General features: G+C 36.6%; 1 protein-coding gene across 1 annotated transcript in view; it reads left to right on the forward strand.

The window, feature by feature from the left end:
• The first annotated feature begins 4,516 nt into the window (after nucleotides 1-4,516).
• Nucleotides 4,517-18,831, forward strand: part of LOC113225462 (serine protease Hayan-like) — a 37,322-nt gene continuing 23,007 nt past the window's right edge. Inside the window, exons 1-5 of the mRNA XM_026457778.1 lie at nucleotides 4,517-4,531; nucleotides 5,155-5,367; nucleotides 7,551-8,179; nucleotides 11,422-11,571; nucleotides 15,914-16,010. Of these exons, the coding sequence (XP_026313563.1) occupies nucleotides 4,517-4,531; nucleotides 5,155-5,367; nucleotides 7,551-8,179; nucleotides 11,422-11,571; nucleotides 15,914-16,010 (1,104 nt within the window). The remainder of the gene's footprint in view (nucleotides 4,532-5,154; nucleotides 5,368-7,550; nucleotides 8,180-11,421; nucleotides 11,572-15,913; nucleotides 16,011-18,831) is intronic.

The following is an 18,831-nucleotide window of genomic DNA, read 5'->3' on the forward strand; positions in this document are numbered from 1 at the left end:
ACTTTTTAGCGCGGACCCGACGTCCATATAATTGTAAGTCAATGATTTTATCGTATAAATGGGTTGAATCGGCCCCTAAAAATCAAAGAGACCTTTTAGAGGGACCCTGTTAAGATTGATAAAGATAAAAAGTGTACTTTCATAAACATTTTCGTAATATTTGATTTTGGAAATATTTTTTTTATGACACCAAATGACGGGATGAACAAACTGTGCACCTGGTGGTAACCGACTTGCTTGTCCATAATATTTGCAGTGCCACACAGAGCGTTAAATCATAAAGTAATGAGGGGCATGGCCACTGCGCCCGTCACCTTCAATAGTCCCATGTGCCTGTAATTTCACCTGCGTCCTTAACCTTCTAAACCGGAACGCAGTAATGTGAGCAATACCGCTTAGCGGCAGAAATAGCGGTATCTGCTTACAAGACATCCCGGCCATGCGGGGAGAGGGCCGGAATTATGTGGACCTATGTTGAACCCTGAAGGCGAGCTGCCCGACCGGACTGAGCCCCCGGAGTTTTCCACTTTCTTCCATTGAGTCCGAGTCGTCCGTCTTCGAACTCTCCGATGTTCTGACGGGTGAGCAAGGTAGGCAGTACTTCGTTGGCCCAACTCTTCCACACAGGATTTTTTGTAAACAAAAAATAAATGCGCATTTGACCTCCTTTTCACATGATGGAAAATGACGACGAGGTCGACGATGTGCTAATTCTTGGAGTATTCACGAGATAGGCGTGGAACCTCGTACGCCTAGGCCCCCGGTGATGGAAAGGGGAAGGCGGAATTAAATCGTGTAATTCCATCGCACACTCTCCGTGATATCCTGCCAGACTGCCACACAGAGTTCTTCTTCTTCTTCTTCTGACGCGCGACCTGTAAACCTTTTTACTAGTTACCAAAAAAAATTAACCATCTGAGGGACACTGCCACTGCGCTTGCTACCCTGTGACATAAGTTGACAAGTCTCGTGTTCCTGTAATTTAACCAGCACCCTTACCCTTCAAAACCAGAACCCTCAGAACTATCAGATATATCATATATTGTTCATGATATATTTCGTCAATATTAGTTCTGCATTTTAGGCGTGAAAACGTAACAGGGTTTCTTTCGCATTTATAATATAGTTTCAATGTTTTTGTGTATTGTATGTTATGTAAGGTGCGAATATTATAAAATTTAAATTACTTCGTCACATCGAGGTTCTTCTTTTAGATATAACTACTTAGAAATATCACGGTCAACTTGTTTCTTTTGACAAAATACTTAATGCCAGTTTGTTGCAAATTTTATTAATTTTTATATATACTTAATACAATTTGTTAATTAGTAATAATAATAATAGAATATATGTATACTTAAAAATATTTATAACTATATGTCTCTTCTGTATATTTTGAAAAGACAATTAGAAATGTAGTGTATATGTATGAACTTACAAAAATAGGAATTGAAAGGAACCTGTGCACAGCAGTTGGACGAATAATGGGCCGATGATGATTGAAATGAAACAAGTTCGGCTATTTACGCGTATACACGCGTAACCAAGTTTCAGTCGTTACACTATATTTATTTATAAGGAAATTCTTGCGGACTTACAGATTAACCAACACGCCCAGCAAGACATTGGCTTACAATATTAATTATAAAATGATAGTAATAATAATAAGAAATAAAAGTAACAAACACAAAATAATATTAACAACAATTTGAATTCTAAATAGCTCTGCAATAACATAAATTCACAAAATTTAATTAAAAACTCCGCGAACACATCAGCAACTTGGCCAGCTCTAGTAGTCGGTGCGTTGAAACCCTGTAGAGTGCGCGTTTTGTTTGGCATTGCAAAAAGGTTGCGTGTGCGCCGTCCTAATGTAAGCTAGTGTAACGATATAGCACAAATAGACCCAGTCTTTCTAAAACGGAAGGATTATCTACACTGTGTCGTAAGAGGAGGCAGTAATGGGTAAGCAACATAGTCTTCCGCCTCAATTCAAGGGATTCCAGACCAACCATCCCAGTAACAAACAGCGAGGAAACTAGAAATGGGTAATAATAGCCGTACCGCCCTTTATAAAGATACCGTGCAAACTTGCGTTGTACTCTTTCGATCATTAGTGCGTATTTAACCTCTCGAGGATCCCATACGAAAGCATTACACTCAAGTTTGGATCGAACGTACGCGTTGTACAGCAACTCAGCAACATTTGGGTCACGTTATTGAGACGTTGTCCTTATTATGAAACCCAGCACCCTGCTAGCAGATTTGCAGATATTAACTATGTGATCACGGATGCGTAATGGGTATCCAATGTTAATCCTAGGTCTTGAATTGTTATAGAATATTTAATCAACTAACTATACTCACTAGATGCTTTCAAGCGGACAACACTTTTGTGCAATAAACTGTCATTTTACTCCATGCTCAAGAAAGATAGACTTTGAGAAGGACTCTAAAGAAGGAATCTTAATAGGGGTGAAATAGGAGATGAAACATTGTATGGTTAATCAATAAAATTATGAAAATTAATATAGCTGCACTAAGTTATTTACAATGCTTTATTCTACGCAGAAGAATTCGCGGGCACTAGGTAATATATTATATATCTACTTATTTACATGATATCTGCTTGCATACCACATCACATCGTCTAAATACGCAATTCAATATCTATCGCAATTCTCAGAATTGAAGTTGTCTTCTAAACTATTATAAATTATGATAGATCGAATCATGGAAAACATAACTTGCACGCGTAATTGGCCGTATAATAACACAGAATAATAAATACCTTAGAAGTGATTAATTTTCGTAGCACGTGTGCGAACAGTACGTACAGTACGTTCTGTCCGCCATTTTCGCTTTATACGTTATGGTCGTGTTAAATTAACCCGTGTAAAACCTCGAAAATCGTAGAAAAATATCTTTTTCTCTATAAAGAGTGCAAAAATTGATAGTAAAAGTCTAATCATAGGTCTATGACGATGTTTCATGTCATCGTTGTCTTATTTTATTTAATTTTAATAAATTTTCAATTTTCTGTTTATCGTTACATTTTTATGTTACAAGAAACAAGACAAAACCTTATACCGCTGCAATATGGTCACTTTCTTTGGAGCTACTGCCCGCTAGATGGCAGCACTTTGATTATATGCACAAAACAACATCGCGTTTATAAATCAATTGAAACAATGTATAATAATCAAAACTTATTATAGTATAATCGAATTCATTGATGATAAAAATAAATGTACATCAATTAAAATTTGCGTACGTGTTACGTAGTTTTAATTTATTTAGAAATGTAATGCATGTGCACGATAAACGTCTACGTCTTTGCGTATTAGTGTGCACTTTGAAATGTAAACAATCAAATACAATAGAATATTGTCATAAGTAGATACAAAATAACAACCCTATTGCCATGCCCTTAAGGGGCATCATAAATACTCCCTCACTTTTTAAAACTGATAAATAGCGTAAATATGTTTAAAAATCAACTTAGTAAACATCTGTTTCAAAAATGCTACTATTCATTGCAAGATTTTTTTAATGACAAGGAAAATTGTTCATAACGTCATATAATCTCAGTACAGAGTACTAAAAAAACCGACCTCAAAAGTACGTGGAATACGTCTATTTGCTATATATATATATACGCCACTATACAGGACTTGACACTGGAGATAATAAAAATCGGTTCTCACTACTCAAAGTATATTGAGAGAAAAACGCCTTGAATTAGAGAAATAGCAAAATCAACCATTAAAGTAATTGCTCCTAAATTAATGTTAGGCGCTATTTATGAAAATGAATCTTCATGCATGAACAGCCACCCTTCGAGGTGGATGATTTTCTTCAAAATGAAATGGGACCACTATGGAAGTACCCCCTTTTCAACAAAAAAAGAGTCATGAAAATTGGTTCACAAATACCGGAGTTGTCGCGTAACATACATACAAAAAAAAAAGAAAAAAAAACATACAGACGAATTGAGAACCTCCTCCTTTTTTGAAGTCGGTTAAAAAAAGGAATTTTTATATGTTAACTATATTTATAAAAAATATGATATAATTATGTAATTTAATAAAATGACAAATGTTATGACTATTATTATATAATTCTAGAATAATTGGACGATTAATTTTTTTGAAATACTTTAGACTTCAATTTGACATTCATTTTCCCATTAATTCATTGACTTTTCAGAAAATATTTGTTTATATTTAATTATCATTATAATGATATTTTAATTAATGGTAATCAAAATGTGTATTTAAAAAATTGACATTGCTACGCCCTTACAGGGTACATGTTTGATACTGTAAACTACTATAAGAACTATTATGTAACAACATGTTTTGCAATAAACGTTATTATTATTATTATTATTATCGTATTTATTATTATTATTATTATTATTATTATTATTATTATTAATTGAACTATAGTTAAGTATATTATTACGCATCTCACTTTTTTTATAATATCAAGGGACGGGGCGAATTGATTAGATATGAATATGCGAAATGTGAGTAGGTACATTGACGACAAATTATTATTTGCTATTAAATGTTGCTATAGATGCATGCGTGTGTGTTAAACGGTCATCACTACTTACAGGTTTATGACCATAGTTTAATTTACGCAGTTACTGGGCGCTTACACGAGGCGAAAGCTTTCGCGCGTCCGCCGCGCGGCGTCCGCCCAGTTACCACGCCTTCATGTACATTAATGGCGAATGTGAATTCCATTTACTAGGCAACAACATTTAAATTCCTCTGAATGATGCAACCGCGCGGCCGCCGCGTAGACCAATTAAATACCAATAGAAAAAAAAGCGCGGTGAAATTCGTGTTGAATAAGGGTCGAAACACAAAACTGTCCCATCGCAGAAGTCTACGAGTTCGCACGACGCATCGCAGAATTTGCGAATTACTCCGCATCGAGCTTTCCTGCGATGTTAATCTTCTTTGTGTTTTTTTCCTATGCTTATAATTTATAATTTTCTAATTCTCTCCCGATGTGTCACAACAGTTTCACACTCCAATGTCACGAGTGATAATAGTTTACTGAATAACCACAAAATCCCTAAGCACTATTCGTGTTATTGCATTGTTGCATATACTAGTAACTTCTAACTCTTAATTTCAGATTCGAGCCCTAAGCTCCCTTCTACTCTTGGCCGTAGCGGTGCCATCTCAAGAACAGAGCACACCTCTTTCACCATGTATGAACGTGTTCATGTATGAACCATCTAGCACGGAGTCAGGCAAATGGTACGGAGTGGTCAACGTGTCCACGGATAGTACTTTGCACTCACTTTGGCTGAATATCGTTTTGGACAGCAAGGCTGACATACTTGGGGTGAGTTCTACTCAGTAATTCGACTTGAGGGAGTTAAATTAGCTAAACTAAAGAATAACGTGGACATTCCCTTCTACGAACCCCGACACTTTTCGGAACTAATTATGTTTGAATATGCGTATTATTTAGTGAACAAAATATTATTTCCTATTACGTATTTGCTACAAATTATTGCCTCAAAAATAATGCTCTAGTTTTTTTAATGATACATAGACGGGAATAACAGCTGCAGTGCCACTCAGAGCTTTAAATCGCAAAGTTCTGAGAGGCACTGCCACTGCGCCCGTCACCCTGAAACATAAGTTAAATGTGCCTGTAATTTCACTAGTACACTTACACTTCACGACCGGAACTCACATTACTGCTTTGTAGGAGAAATGCGTAAGGTGGCAATACTTCATTTCTTTTTTACCAGCAATAGAGCTCCTTGTTGAGTTCATCCAGAGTAAGTATTTTACCCTAGTTATAAGTACCTTACCTATTTCTGCCGCCAAGCTGTAATGTTAGCATTACTGCGTTCCGGTTTAGAAGGGTAAGGGTGCTTGTCAAATTACAGGCACATGGAACTTGTCAACTTATGTCTCAAGGTGACGGGCGCACTGGCAGTGTCCCTCAGATCTATGCGATTTAAGGCTCTGAGTGGCACTGCAACTGTTATGGACAGGCGTGTAGGACAGGAGTACGTTAGCGACAAAATATTATTGGCTATTAAGTATTAGCTAGAAATTATTCTATAAAAAAATATATTGTAGTTTTTTTTTAATTGTATATACGTGTAGTAGTAGTAGTAGTAGTCAATAGTGACGGGACGAACAAGTCGTGTGTGTGGTTGTAAGCGACAGGCCTGTCCATAACAGTTGCAGTGCCGCTTAGAGCTTTAAATCGTAAAGTTCTGAAGGGCACTGCCATTGCACTGCCACTGCCACTGCCAACTGCCTCCGTGGCCGAACGGTCACCATGCCGGACTGCCACGCAGAGGTCCCAGGTTCGATTCCCGGGCCGGGAGAAATAGTTGTATGGCCTACAATTATTTCTCTCGTGAGTTTGGGTGTAATTTGTGGTTGTCTGTGTGTGTCCATGGCACCCGCGACACAGGGTTTCCCTAGTGCGGGGCTATGTTGAGTGTGTGCGTTATTATTATTATTATTGCCCCGTCACCCTGAGACATAAGTTGACAAGTCCCATGTGTCTGTAATTGCACCAGTATCCTTCAAAACAGGGACGCAGTAATGGTCACATTACTGCTTGGCGGCAGAAATAGGTAAGGCAGCAATACTTCTCTGGACGAACTCTTTCACAAGGAGCTCTACTGCTCCGAAGTTGAGTTTCTATAAGTACTTACGTATTTAAATATTGTAGCCATTTAAAAAATAAACATGAGGCAACCTTTATTTTGGAATGATTAGGAAATAAACAGCAAAAAAAGAAATTTACAAGCATTGATGACGAAATGGGTATGTCCATACTCAGAAAAGTTCATATTTTAAATAAATTAACTCCTTCAGTTCCGATCACTGGTACCTTTAGTGCATTTATTAATTTATTTCGATACCTCCAATGAACACTTCTACTTCTTCTTTATTTTTGGTCATTTTGTGTTATTTTTGTAAACTGCCATAAGTATTTATTTACTAATATTAGCTTCCCAAATTTTTGAAACAAAAAAATAAAGAAACAACAAAATCCGAATAAAAACAACGAATTTCGTGAAAATAAAGACATAGAAACAAAAAACCAAATAAACATAGAACAGGTCCAAAAATTTAGTTGGAGTAGTGTTCCTTGGAGGTATTGATTTATGAATTTATGAGAAAACTCATGCGATCTAACATTGACCTGCATGCCCAGTTGGATCAAAATAAAATACTAGTTAATAAAATGTTACTTACTTTAAAATAATTAAATCGTATAATTGACCCTAAGAACGATGCCACACGATGGCGATGCGGCGTTGTGTCGCCTGAGTGATAACGCTGCGTTGTAATATATATACATAAATCAGAGAACGACGTGCCACATGAGCGTTGCGTCGTCAGAACGCGTGCGCATCGGACAAGGGGCCAGGAAACGAAGCGGGGAGTGGTGCTGCGATGCGAATCTAGTTTGCCGGATCTTAAAAGGGTTAAACAACACCTTGATTGTTTCCATCACGTCGTTTTTTCAGTGCAATAATTTATTTCCAGAATTGGGTTGGAGACGTAACAACAACAGATAATATAGATTTCAAAATAGAAAACACCAAAATGAAAATCCACCCGGGTCCGGCACAGGCAATCAAATTCTTCGTCCAGTATAATCCATTAAACAAACCACCTAAATTACAAGCAATACGACTGAACGGCAGGGAAATCTGCAACGCTAACAATCGACAACCTGTAGTCGACAGACCGGACTCAGTAGAACAAAGACCGAGTAGACCAGAAACTACAATCCGTCCTACATCTAGGCCAGAGTCGACACGACCGAGACCGGAGAGCCCACGCCCGGAGAGACCGACAAACACGCGGCCTGAAAGACCAGACAACTCATATCCGCAAAGACCCGAGACCCGACCCGAGAGCAGACCCGAAAGCAGACCCGAGAGCAGACCCGAGAGCAGACCCGAGAGCAGACCTGAGAGCAGACCCGAGAGCAGACCCGAGAGCCGACCCCAGAGCAGACCAGAGAGCAGACCAGAGGAAAGACCAAACATCAGGCCAGAAGATCGACCGAACACAAAGCCAGTATTTGGAAATCCGACGGGAGATGGACCAGTGTATGTTCCAACTTTAAACACTCCTAGTGATCATAGCAATGCGAATCCATACAGCATGTAAGTATGTTTTAGTATTTACCTTTCTCGCTTTTTTTAAGATATCAAGTGAAGGAACGAACAAGTGGTGCACCTGGTTCTATGCGATATTGTGATATTGTGGTAGGCCTCCAGAACTCGATAATGGCAACGCTAACTTGGGACATAATAAATAACCATAAGATAATTGTTATTGCATCAAAATAAAGCACGTCCTGGGACTGCATCCTTAGCTTAATGGCATCCTGGCGACAGACGAGCTTCCAGAAAATTCTCGAGGATCTACGTTACGACGCGACCCCACCCTTACCGGCTGGAATAAAGAATCACACACACCGGCGGCAAGGTAGCAGTTCACATTCAACAAGTAATCGGAACACATGCTCCGAATCGATCATTCATCATCTATCGTTCTACGCTTGTCCAAAACAGTTGCAATGCCACTCAGAGCTTTAAATGACAAAGATCTGAGGGGCACTGCCATTGCGCCCGTTACCCTGAGACATAAGTTGATAAGTCCCACGCGCCTGTAATTTCACCTTTAAACCCGAACTCCTGTAAATGAATTTTAAAAGTGTTAAGAGCACTTTGTCTTTTTGCTTTTTAACTTAACGACTTAAAAGGAGGAGGTTCTGAATTCGATTTTTTTTTTTGGATGTGTATTATGCGATTACTATCTGTGAACCGATTTTCATGATTCTTTCTTTGTTAGAAAAAGGGTACCTCAATATTGTTCCCATTTCAATTTGAAATTTAAATTTGGTTGCAAACTAGGGGATGAATCCGGTTTCGCGCACTTTCCGGTAACTGACGGCAATAAAACTTGGCAAATAGATGTAATTCCACGAACTTTTGAGGTTGGTTTTTAAAATAAAAAAGTTCGCCAGGACTGGTAGCTGTAAAGGTACTAACTGGGTGATAAATCTGTCATAGATTTCTCATAGATGGCGCTACGACTAAAAAGTCATTGAAAAACCAAATACAAACGTGACGTCTGTTGGTTCGTTCCGTTGCTTAGTTGGTATAGCGTCTGCCACGGTATGCAAGAAGACGTCGGTTCGAATCCGACCTGATCGAAGGAATTTTTTCTGAGTGTTCGATCTTTGTATTAATAATTATGAAAAAGTTGTTATTACAAAACTATCAATTATGCTGATTTCGTTTGACAATATAACTGAAACTAAATAAAATAAAAAAAAACCCCCTTATAGGGGTTGTATATCTCGTTTGCTGCTTCTAGACTTGTTAATAACACATTTTCACTAAAAACGTCGGTTAGATTAGTGTCGTGTCTTCATAATTTTCGGGGAGTTGGGGTATTCTTTATTTCAGTCACATAGAACGTCGATTGAGGAAGTATGCGGATTTGTTGAGTTTACAGTTTACAAAATAGTACCAATTAAACCGTAACTCGAGCGATTCGGAGCATGTGTTCGGATTACTTGTTGAATGTGAACTGCTACGTTGCCGCCGGTGTGTGTGATTCTTTATTCCAGCCGGTAAGGGTGGGGTCGTGTCGTAACGCAGATCCTCGAGAATTTTCTGGAAGCTCGTCTGTCGCCAGGATGCCATTAAGCTAAAGATGTAGTCCCAGAACGTGCTTTATTTTGATGCAAAACCAATTATCTTATGGTTATTTATTGTGTCCCAAGATAGCGTTGCCATTATGGAGTTCTGGAGGCCTACCACAATCTCTTAAAACAATATTACTTTAACCTTACATTGACTTTTCGTACCATAAAGCGCTTAAAGTAAGCTTATTACAATGTTAAAACTATGATGTTTTATTGGCAGCTTTGTGACTATTCATTCACTCAGTTCGTACTATGACGCGACTTTAACATGAAAGTAATATTGTTCTTATGTCAAATTTAGCAATCTTGTAATAGTTACACGGATGCAATGGACACAATATTATTTTCGAATTTATTGTCTAAATATTGATTTGCAATGATTAAAAGTTAAGTTGAACTTAATTACTTACATGTATCTATTCAGTATTTTGTTTATTTTTTTATTTAATAGTACATAGGAAATAATTTCCCGTTAAATCATTGACTTACAATTATATGGACGTCGGGTCCGCGCTAAAAAGTGTCCGCACTTGTAAGGCGCTAAAATCGTATACAGAGCGCCAAACTCCGCTTTAGTCTTCATTTGTTCGACTGACAGCGCGATACTGCGATGACATTACAATTTAAATTTCGAATAGGTTGACTTGGGACATTTTTTTCGTGGTTTTTGTATTAGACCCGTCGTCCATTTATTTGTAAGTCAATGCGTTAAATGAAAATAAGCAGTGTTTATTTCGTAAAATTATGACAGCGGCATCTACATGCTCCATAACGACACTAGACTATAATTCCGAATTCACAACGTGACAATTAAGACTCAGCTTGTTTTATTTATTTTTCTTCATGAAAATGCGGAAAAATAATTGAAAACAACGTAATTTTATATAGATTTCATTATTACATACTTTTCTTTTTTTGGCAGTTAAAATTCTCTGGATGTAAATAATATGAAATACTTTAACATTATGCAACAGTAGGACGATTCGGAACTTCAAACAAGAAAGTGGTGGCATTATGCAGTTCATATGCAGCGTTATTTCTTTCGTATTTTTAGTAAGGAATAGACAATATTGGGAAATCATTCTTCTTGGTTGATAGGTTTGTCATGGTACGAATATGAGTATTATAAGCTTACTAAAAGCTTACATTGAAATAAGATTATTTTTTGAAAGGTTATAGTAGGGGCCCTGGTTAGCATCAGTTGTTATCTTCGTATGGTGTTATGATGCATCTAGGGTTTCTTACTGTTTGTGGGTTTTGGCGCTGTTGGTGGTCATTCCTTAACTTTAGTTATAATAAGGAGGGCACAATTATCTATGGGTATAGGTAACAATATTTAGTAGTACGTGGTATAAACAAACATAAATTTCGTAATTATTTTAAACTGATAACATTCTAACAAAGCTGTAGTTGGTGTTGCAATAAACATTTGTGTGACACCTCTGAACTTTGTTATCTAAGTTTATTTGACCGTAGAATGGCGTCTCTAGTAATTGTTATTAATACACACACATAAGAAAAGTGAGAATATAAAATAGTAACTTCTATACTTAAATAAATAAGAATCAGACATGAAGTAAATTAACATCTTTTAACATCGAAATACTTTATTTTTAAAAATCGAAATTAAACAAAATGCATTTTATTTGATTTTATGGTTCCAATATTAAAATGTATATACCATGACAGAAACGACGGGCGTATCCCGGCGCAGAATGTGGGTACCCAGACTTCCAGTGGCGGGCGAAGACCTGAGGTGTATCCGGCGACACCCACCACACCCTTACGGACGACCACGTCACGACGAAGGGGCGATGAAGATGACTTTGATAGTGACAGGTAAGTGTAGCGTAAAGTCCGACTCCCGTCACGGCAAGTGATTTTTATGTGACTAATAATAATATACCTTAATTGATATTTCTGAAGATATTAACCCTGCCATCGATGTATATTTACGAGGCCTGTGTTCCTCTGAAACAAAATCTAAGAAACTTTAATATAGTCCAAACTAGATATCCTAGAAGTATAATATCATAGTCCTAGAAACACAAGTAATAAAATAAGAAATACGGCCCAAACAACGCCCTAATTTGGAATTTTACAGTAGAACAATGTTCGTATTAGCAGCCGAATTATTTAATAAATTGCTGGATGCTGTTAAATAATTAAATTGTAGACTATACTCAATGCTAAATGTTACAATATTAATGTTTTTTTAATTGATAAAATAATATGTAAAATTTAACTATTGTATGATATGTTTTTGACTTCTTATTTTCTGGTTAATTTCCAATCGTTGTAGTTTGTTTATGCTATTGTTTTATTTTAACTTTAACGCATAACATGCTATATCTAAAGTGAAACAAAGTTTGGTGAAATGTACGATCTTATATAATATATTACAAGACCTGCATTGTTAATTACATTTTTCAGCTAATAAAGTGTCTTGTATTCTTGTATTCAATGATAATGGACATAATTACTAAAACTACTACTACTAAATTTTATTTTAAGAGATGATGACCATTGCTGCTTTCATCTTAATTAGCATGAATGATTATCACTAGTAACAGGTTTCTTACCACGGTATAACTTCTTTTTATTTTCCCGATATTTCGGAACGGTTGCACGCTCCATGGTCACGGGTTAATAAATATCGGGAAAATAAAAAGAAAGTCTTAAAATCTATATATTAATTAGCATGTCCAGCAAATTCATATTTTTAATTACCCTACATTAATTATTTATTTATTCATTTATTGCATTGTCACAGTTATATTATATTAAGTACCGTGGCTTGAAAATGTACGTGGGACAACCTGTAAGGGCACACCAAAGTGATTAATCGTTATAATAGTAATAAAATAAAATTGTGACCATATTATTAAATAAATCGTTACAATTATATAAGCATAGGACATATTGAGAATGAACTACATTTTTATAACTACTTTTTTTAAACTACATTTTTGATAATAGTCTTTTTTATAACATCAAGTGACGGAACGAACAAGTCGTGCGCCTGATGGTAAGCTACACGCCTGTCCATAACAGTTGCAGTGCCACTCAGAGCTTTAAATTGCAAAGATCTGAGGGGCACTGCCACTGCGTCCGTCACCCTGAGACATAAGTTGACAACTTCCACGTGCCTGTAATTTCACCAGCACCCACATCCTTCAAAACCAGAACACGGTAATGCTGACATTACTGCTTGGCGGCAGAAATAAGTAAGGTGGCAGTGCTTCCCTGGAGGAACTTTTTCTAGAACTAATCTAGAACCCATCAAAGCAACAATTTATTTTGAGTGAAAAAAAAAAACAATTGTATTTCTCACGCAGTTCCGACTAAGGCTTGAAACACACAGAGAGCGGGCGCAAGTCGGGCGCGTGTCGGGACCCGCGCCCGCGAGTGATGTGTTGTCGTCCGTACAAGTAAGTACACGGAATTAGATCAGATCCGCCGTGCTCCCGACCCGACAAGCGTCCGACTCGACACGCGCCCGACCCGAACTCTGTGTTTCATTCTTCAGTATTAATGGCGACGAAAGGTGACAGATTGCAGTTTATATTTAACGTGCTCAGTGTTGCCAGATGTGTGAGTTCAAAGAGATCACAACTACGCGGAAGAGCTTCCCTACTGAAGCGAAACGATATACTTACATATGAAATGCAATTCTAAAGTTTCTTCGATTGTTAGACAGTTAAATGATAGGAAAAGTAGTTTTTTTATTATTAAATATATTACTGTTCGCTGCTTTATATGAAAATTAAGAAATAGCTTCAGAATCTAGGTCTCTTGTGTTTTAAATTGCGCCGTGTGTAGCTTATGGACGTGCCAGTTGCCTCCATATTGCACCGATCATCGTACTTTACCATGAGCTTTTCGCTGAAGGAAAATATCGTGAGTAAACCTGCACACATCTGCAAAGCAATTCTATGACGTGTGTGAAATTTTCAATTCGATTTGGGCCTGCGTGAGAACTACAACTATACCTAACGTGTCCATTATTTTTTTCCCCTCAGAGCGGGACACCTGTGAATTTAGTATTGTTTTAAAAATAAAACCATTTTTATGGTTTATTCCCAGTAGATCCATGTACTCAGTTCCAAAAATTCCATGCATAGAACTAGTGGGAATAAATTTAATTGATATAGGTGTACTAGAATCTCATGGCATTAAATATTAGAAAAATTGAACGACTTTATCTGGCAACGTTAACTTGTCACATGTCAATTCAAAATATTATGTGTCTAATGGCTGACTGCTGAACTTTTTTCACATGAAAATAACGATTTTGTAGCAATAATTACTGAGAATCCGCTTCAATTTGGCAAAAAACATTGTAATAATGCTTATCGCAAAATCAGCGGCGAATTAGGTGCATCTAAGTCAAAATTCGCGATTTAGAAGCGGGTCTCAAATGCTGCCGATTAATAGGAGTAATTAAGGATCTTTGAAATTTTAACGTAGCCCAATCAATGTACCTATATGGTATGTAATTTTTGTTGGTACTGGTGTTGGTCGGAAAGACTACAGTGTAAAAAATGTAAATGGCGTAAATGGGAGTTATTTCAAACTGCAAACGTAAATAAATCTAACACCCACAATGTCTGTCAATTAATATCTGTTTAATTTTAAAATTTGTCAGAAATTACTTACCTTTCTCACACACAAATTCATACAGATCTTAAAACATGTATACAAGGATAGATCAATTCTGGTCAATTAAAATATATGAAGTTTCTAGTACATTTTTTCCTACTACATTGATGTTGCCCACTACAAATTTAAATTTGTCTAAATGCCATCAGATACTTGTACACCTATAGTTACGAAATGTTTAATGATCAAAAACTTTAAAAAAGAACTTATGTAGTCTGGTGGGCTGGCTTTATATATTTTACGCTTTTGCACCATTTTTTAAAATTTATTGTCACGTGTGTCCTGTTTTGTGAAAGCGGGACATTTTTAAGTATTTTGGGGACAGCGGGATAAGAAGCTTAAAAGCGGGACTGTCCCACTCAAAGCGGGACGTATGATCACGTTAGGGACACGTGGTGGCTAGAATTATTCTTTGACCGTCTTGCGTTCATATTTTTAAAACTTTACCTTATGCATAGAGCCATAACAAGTTCCGTCTGTCAATATGTCGGATTAAAAACCACAAAAAAATTATATCAGATCCATAAATAGAAAATCTTTTAATATCACCGAACTAATAACACCAACGACAACAAGAACAACATTACATTTTGCAATCTAAATCGCTGATATTTGTTTTTTCAAACTGGTTTGTTTTGTTGCATTATTCTTAATGCACACTTTGGGGAAGTGTGCGTCAAGAATAATTAATTAAAATTAGAATAGGAGAGAGTGCATACATAGGTTTTTAATGCATCTACCTTCAAGGATCTAACGGACGAGCTTATATCTCGCAGTGAGTCCACAGAATAGAGTCCCACTTACAAGCCCGCCATGTTATCACCCGCGGCGGGGTATGCGTAACGCATTCCAAAGGTTTGTATTAATATTAAATATAACCGGTTGACAACTTTACCATCTAAGTTAGCCGTGACCATGGGGTCTGTAAAGGGCTCGAAACGTTGGTTTATTTGAAAAAACCAAAATACACGATTAAGAGCGGTTATACACATGGCGACTTATAGTAGCAACGCAAACGTGCGATTGCATCCCTACACTTGCGGTTTTTAGGTGATTGCATCGATATAAACGTGCGACTAATATCAAAATCTATATAGGTACAAGTACATTGTTTTGTTAATTGCAAATTCTAAAGTGAAATAAATAAATTAGTTAATTCAAAACGTGTATCGCGTTTGCATCGCATTTGTATCGCGTTTGCATCGCGATTGTATCGCTGTTTAAGTCCCGCGTTAACGACTGCATCGCAACTGAATCACTGCGTACGTGCTGCTAAAAGCTGCCGTGTGTTGCTTACACCACGCTTAGATTCGAAATTTCTTTTCGCTGCTATTATTTCTAGTAAGTTTAGCATTAGCGCAAACTAACAAAACTCACCAGAGTAGAAAAACTTCATTTTGTCCTCCGTCTACAATGGCATTCGTGTAATGGTTCGCATAGGTATAGACAATTCACGTTAGTATTGATAGTATGTAGAAAATATATCTATATTAACAATGTCTATTCTATTTGTCTGCAGTCGCCCAGATCCAGTGGAATATTTCACAGGCGAACGACCAACATTTGTAGTGTCGAACCCTTCAAACAACAACAATTATTATAACACACATAACCAGGTGAGTTTTAATCTACCGCTACCATTATTAAGTCTCGTATTTGAAAAATAGATGATTAGCCACAATCACTACCTTTGAAAACCGCATCGCCAATCACAGTAAAGGTGCGAGATTTGAGCACGCACGAACTCGGACACATACAAAGAAAAGAAGCTCGTCTGTGGTAATGCAGACGCGTCCGTTACGGTGCATGGATCAATACGTAGCAAAAAAAATGGATCAAGCCGGTGCGGACCGGCTCGATCCATTTTTTTCGCGAAGATCGTCATTCTGTATCATGAAATATAAAGACTATATAATTATTCATTGATGCGTACATTCTCCTTACAATTATTTATCTAATCTAATTAAATTATGACATGTATGTTTAGTTTTTTATCGTTAATTTGCATGGTTTAAGGCTAAATAGGATTAAATTCTAATTAAATTTCTACCATCAACAATTATAACTTACTCTTTCCCATTTAAAGCGAATTGAAATTACAATTTTGTAATTGAAATTAATAAGAAAGGACGGGTTCAGTAAGTGGCTGTCGATGGTCGTCGACCGTGCGAGCAGCGAGTTTGAGGAAAAGATTTCCTAAACCGTTCATAAGTTCATAAACCGTGTGAGATCGCTTAAATTCTTAAGGATATGTTAGTTTTTTGGGTTAATAACACAATCGTACGAGCATCGTGCTTTTGCCGATTGATGCGCTGTGGCAGATTTTCTTCTATAGGCTATTAAATGTATGTAACAAGTAATCATATTGACGTCTATAAATGGTTACCTATCCGGAGTCCGAAATGACATTTTCCAGAAATAACGTTTGGTCGAAATTTCATAACCTCGAAAGTAATTGCGAGAGGAAAATGTTTTCTTCTTTTAAACCTAACTTAACGTAACCTAATCAAACTTAATCGTGTCTTTGCATAAATATTCAACTTATTATATATAAATATACACAACCTGAAAGAACAACTGTTTTGGGTATAATTCGGTTTTCGGACAAAAAAATTTTCGAGTTTGTGATAGGTTACCCTATAAATCGCCGACGTTTGCGTTTGTGCCAGTGTAATAAATAGTGCTTACTTATCCTATGAAATTTCGATACTGTAAGTCGCTAGAGGTTCAATATTTTGATAAGTTGTAGAGGAATGACGTCACTATTAAGTTTTTGTATGGCTAAATAGCATTTTTGTACGTTCTTCAATGAAATTTAAAAGTAATCTAACGACGTAACAGTACCTACATTGTTCTACATCATTTACAAAATTTTCACTCTGCAACCAGGGCTGTCTGTTGAGGAGTCTGTATACAGACATACAGATACAGGTACAGATACAGGGCCCAAGAGTGTCTTTGACGGAGAAGTTTAAAAAATTGACATTCTTCACTAGCGTCACAGAACATTCATAAATACTTAATTTATTTTAAGTAGAATAGTATTTTTTTATTAAGAATACAAGAAGAAGAATACATGTTGTGTCGACCCCACCTAGCGTGGGATAAGGACAGGAACTGTTGAGGAGACTGTATACAGACTCCTCAACTCTGTCTGGGCTCATTAATCTGATCTCGACGAAGTATTGCAAAGATAATGAGTTTTTGGAGTTACACTGTTTTTTAAATTTTAAGTTATGTATTCATGAATACAGCAATCAATAATACAATAATCTATAGACGCTACAACAGCACTCGGAAATATTCGTGATTTCCGAATTTTCCCGATACGTAATCAAAGAGACACACACTGAAAGCGGGTGTGGGTCGGACGCGTGTCGGGTCGGAGGTACGGCGGGTGTAATTCCGTGTATTTTTAAAGACGACAACACGGCGCAGGCCGAGTCCCGCGCCCGGTGTGTTTAACACTTAAGATGGCGGACTTCAACTGCAATGTGCAAATGAAGTTTTAAATCTAGTTGAAATTCGTTTGTTTATTCCGATTTTTTAATAACTATTTAACAATATAATTATCTCCGTAATTACAATAGTGATTAACAATTATGTTCGTGTACTTATTAAGCTTCCGGTTGATATTAAAATTTGCCATTAACAGACAACACGTTGACGTAGAGGTATCTACGTATTTACCGTATTGTGGAAATACCATCGAGAATCACGGATGTTTGGTAAAGACTAAATATACACAAGATTATATATTTTTTGCTTTGAGGTAACGCCGCTGATATTTAAGATTTAGTCTAAATTAGATAAAACGTGCAGTTAGGAAAATTTACAATCAGGGACCAAGAGTGTCTTTCACGGAGAAGTTTAAAAAAATTGACATTCTTCACTAGCGTCACAGAACATTCATAAAAACTTAATTTACTTAAAACAATATTACTTTAACGTTACATTGACTTTTTGTACCATGACGCGCTTAAAGTAAACTTATTATAATGTTAGAACTATAATGTTTGATTGTCAGCTTTGTGACTATTCATTCACTCAGTTCGTACTTATGACGCGACTTTGACTTTAAAGTAATATTGTTCTTATGTCAAATTTAACAATCTTAAAATAGTTATCGGGCGCAGTGGAAACAATATTATTTTAGAATTAACTGTCTAAATATTGATTTGTAATGATTATAAGTTAAATTGATCTTATTTATTTACATAAATCTCTTCAATATTCTGTTTATTGTTTTATTTAATAGTACATAGGAAATCATTACTCGTTAAATAAAAATACGCGGTGTTTATTTCGTAAAATTGTGACAGCGGTATCTGTATGCTCCGTGGCGACAACAGCTATAATTCTGAATTCACAACGTGAAAATCAAGACCCAGCTTGTGTCATTTGTTTTTCTTCATGAAAATGCGGAAAAATAATTGA

Source organism: Hyposmocoma kahamanoa, unplaced genomic scaffold (genome assembly GCF_003589595.1).
Source record: "Hyposmocoma kahamanoa isolate Upper Pololo Valley unplaced genomic scaffold, ASM358959v1 160, whole genome shotgun sequence".
NCBI lineage: Eukaryota > Metazoa > Arthropoda > Insecta > Lepidoptera > Cosmopterigidae > Hyposmocoma > Hyposmocoma kahamanoa.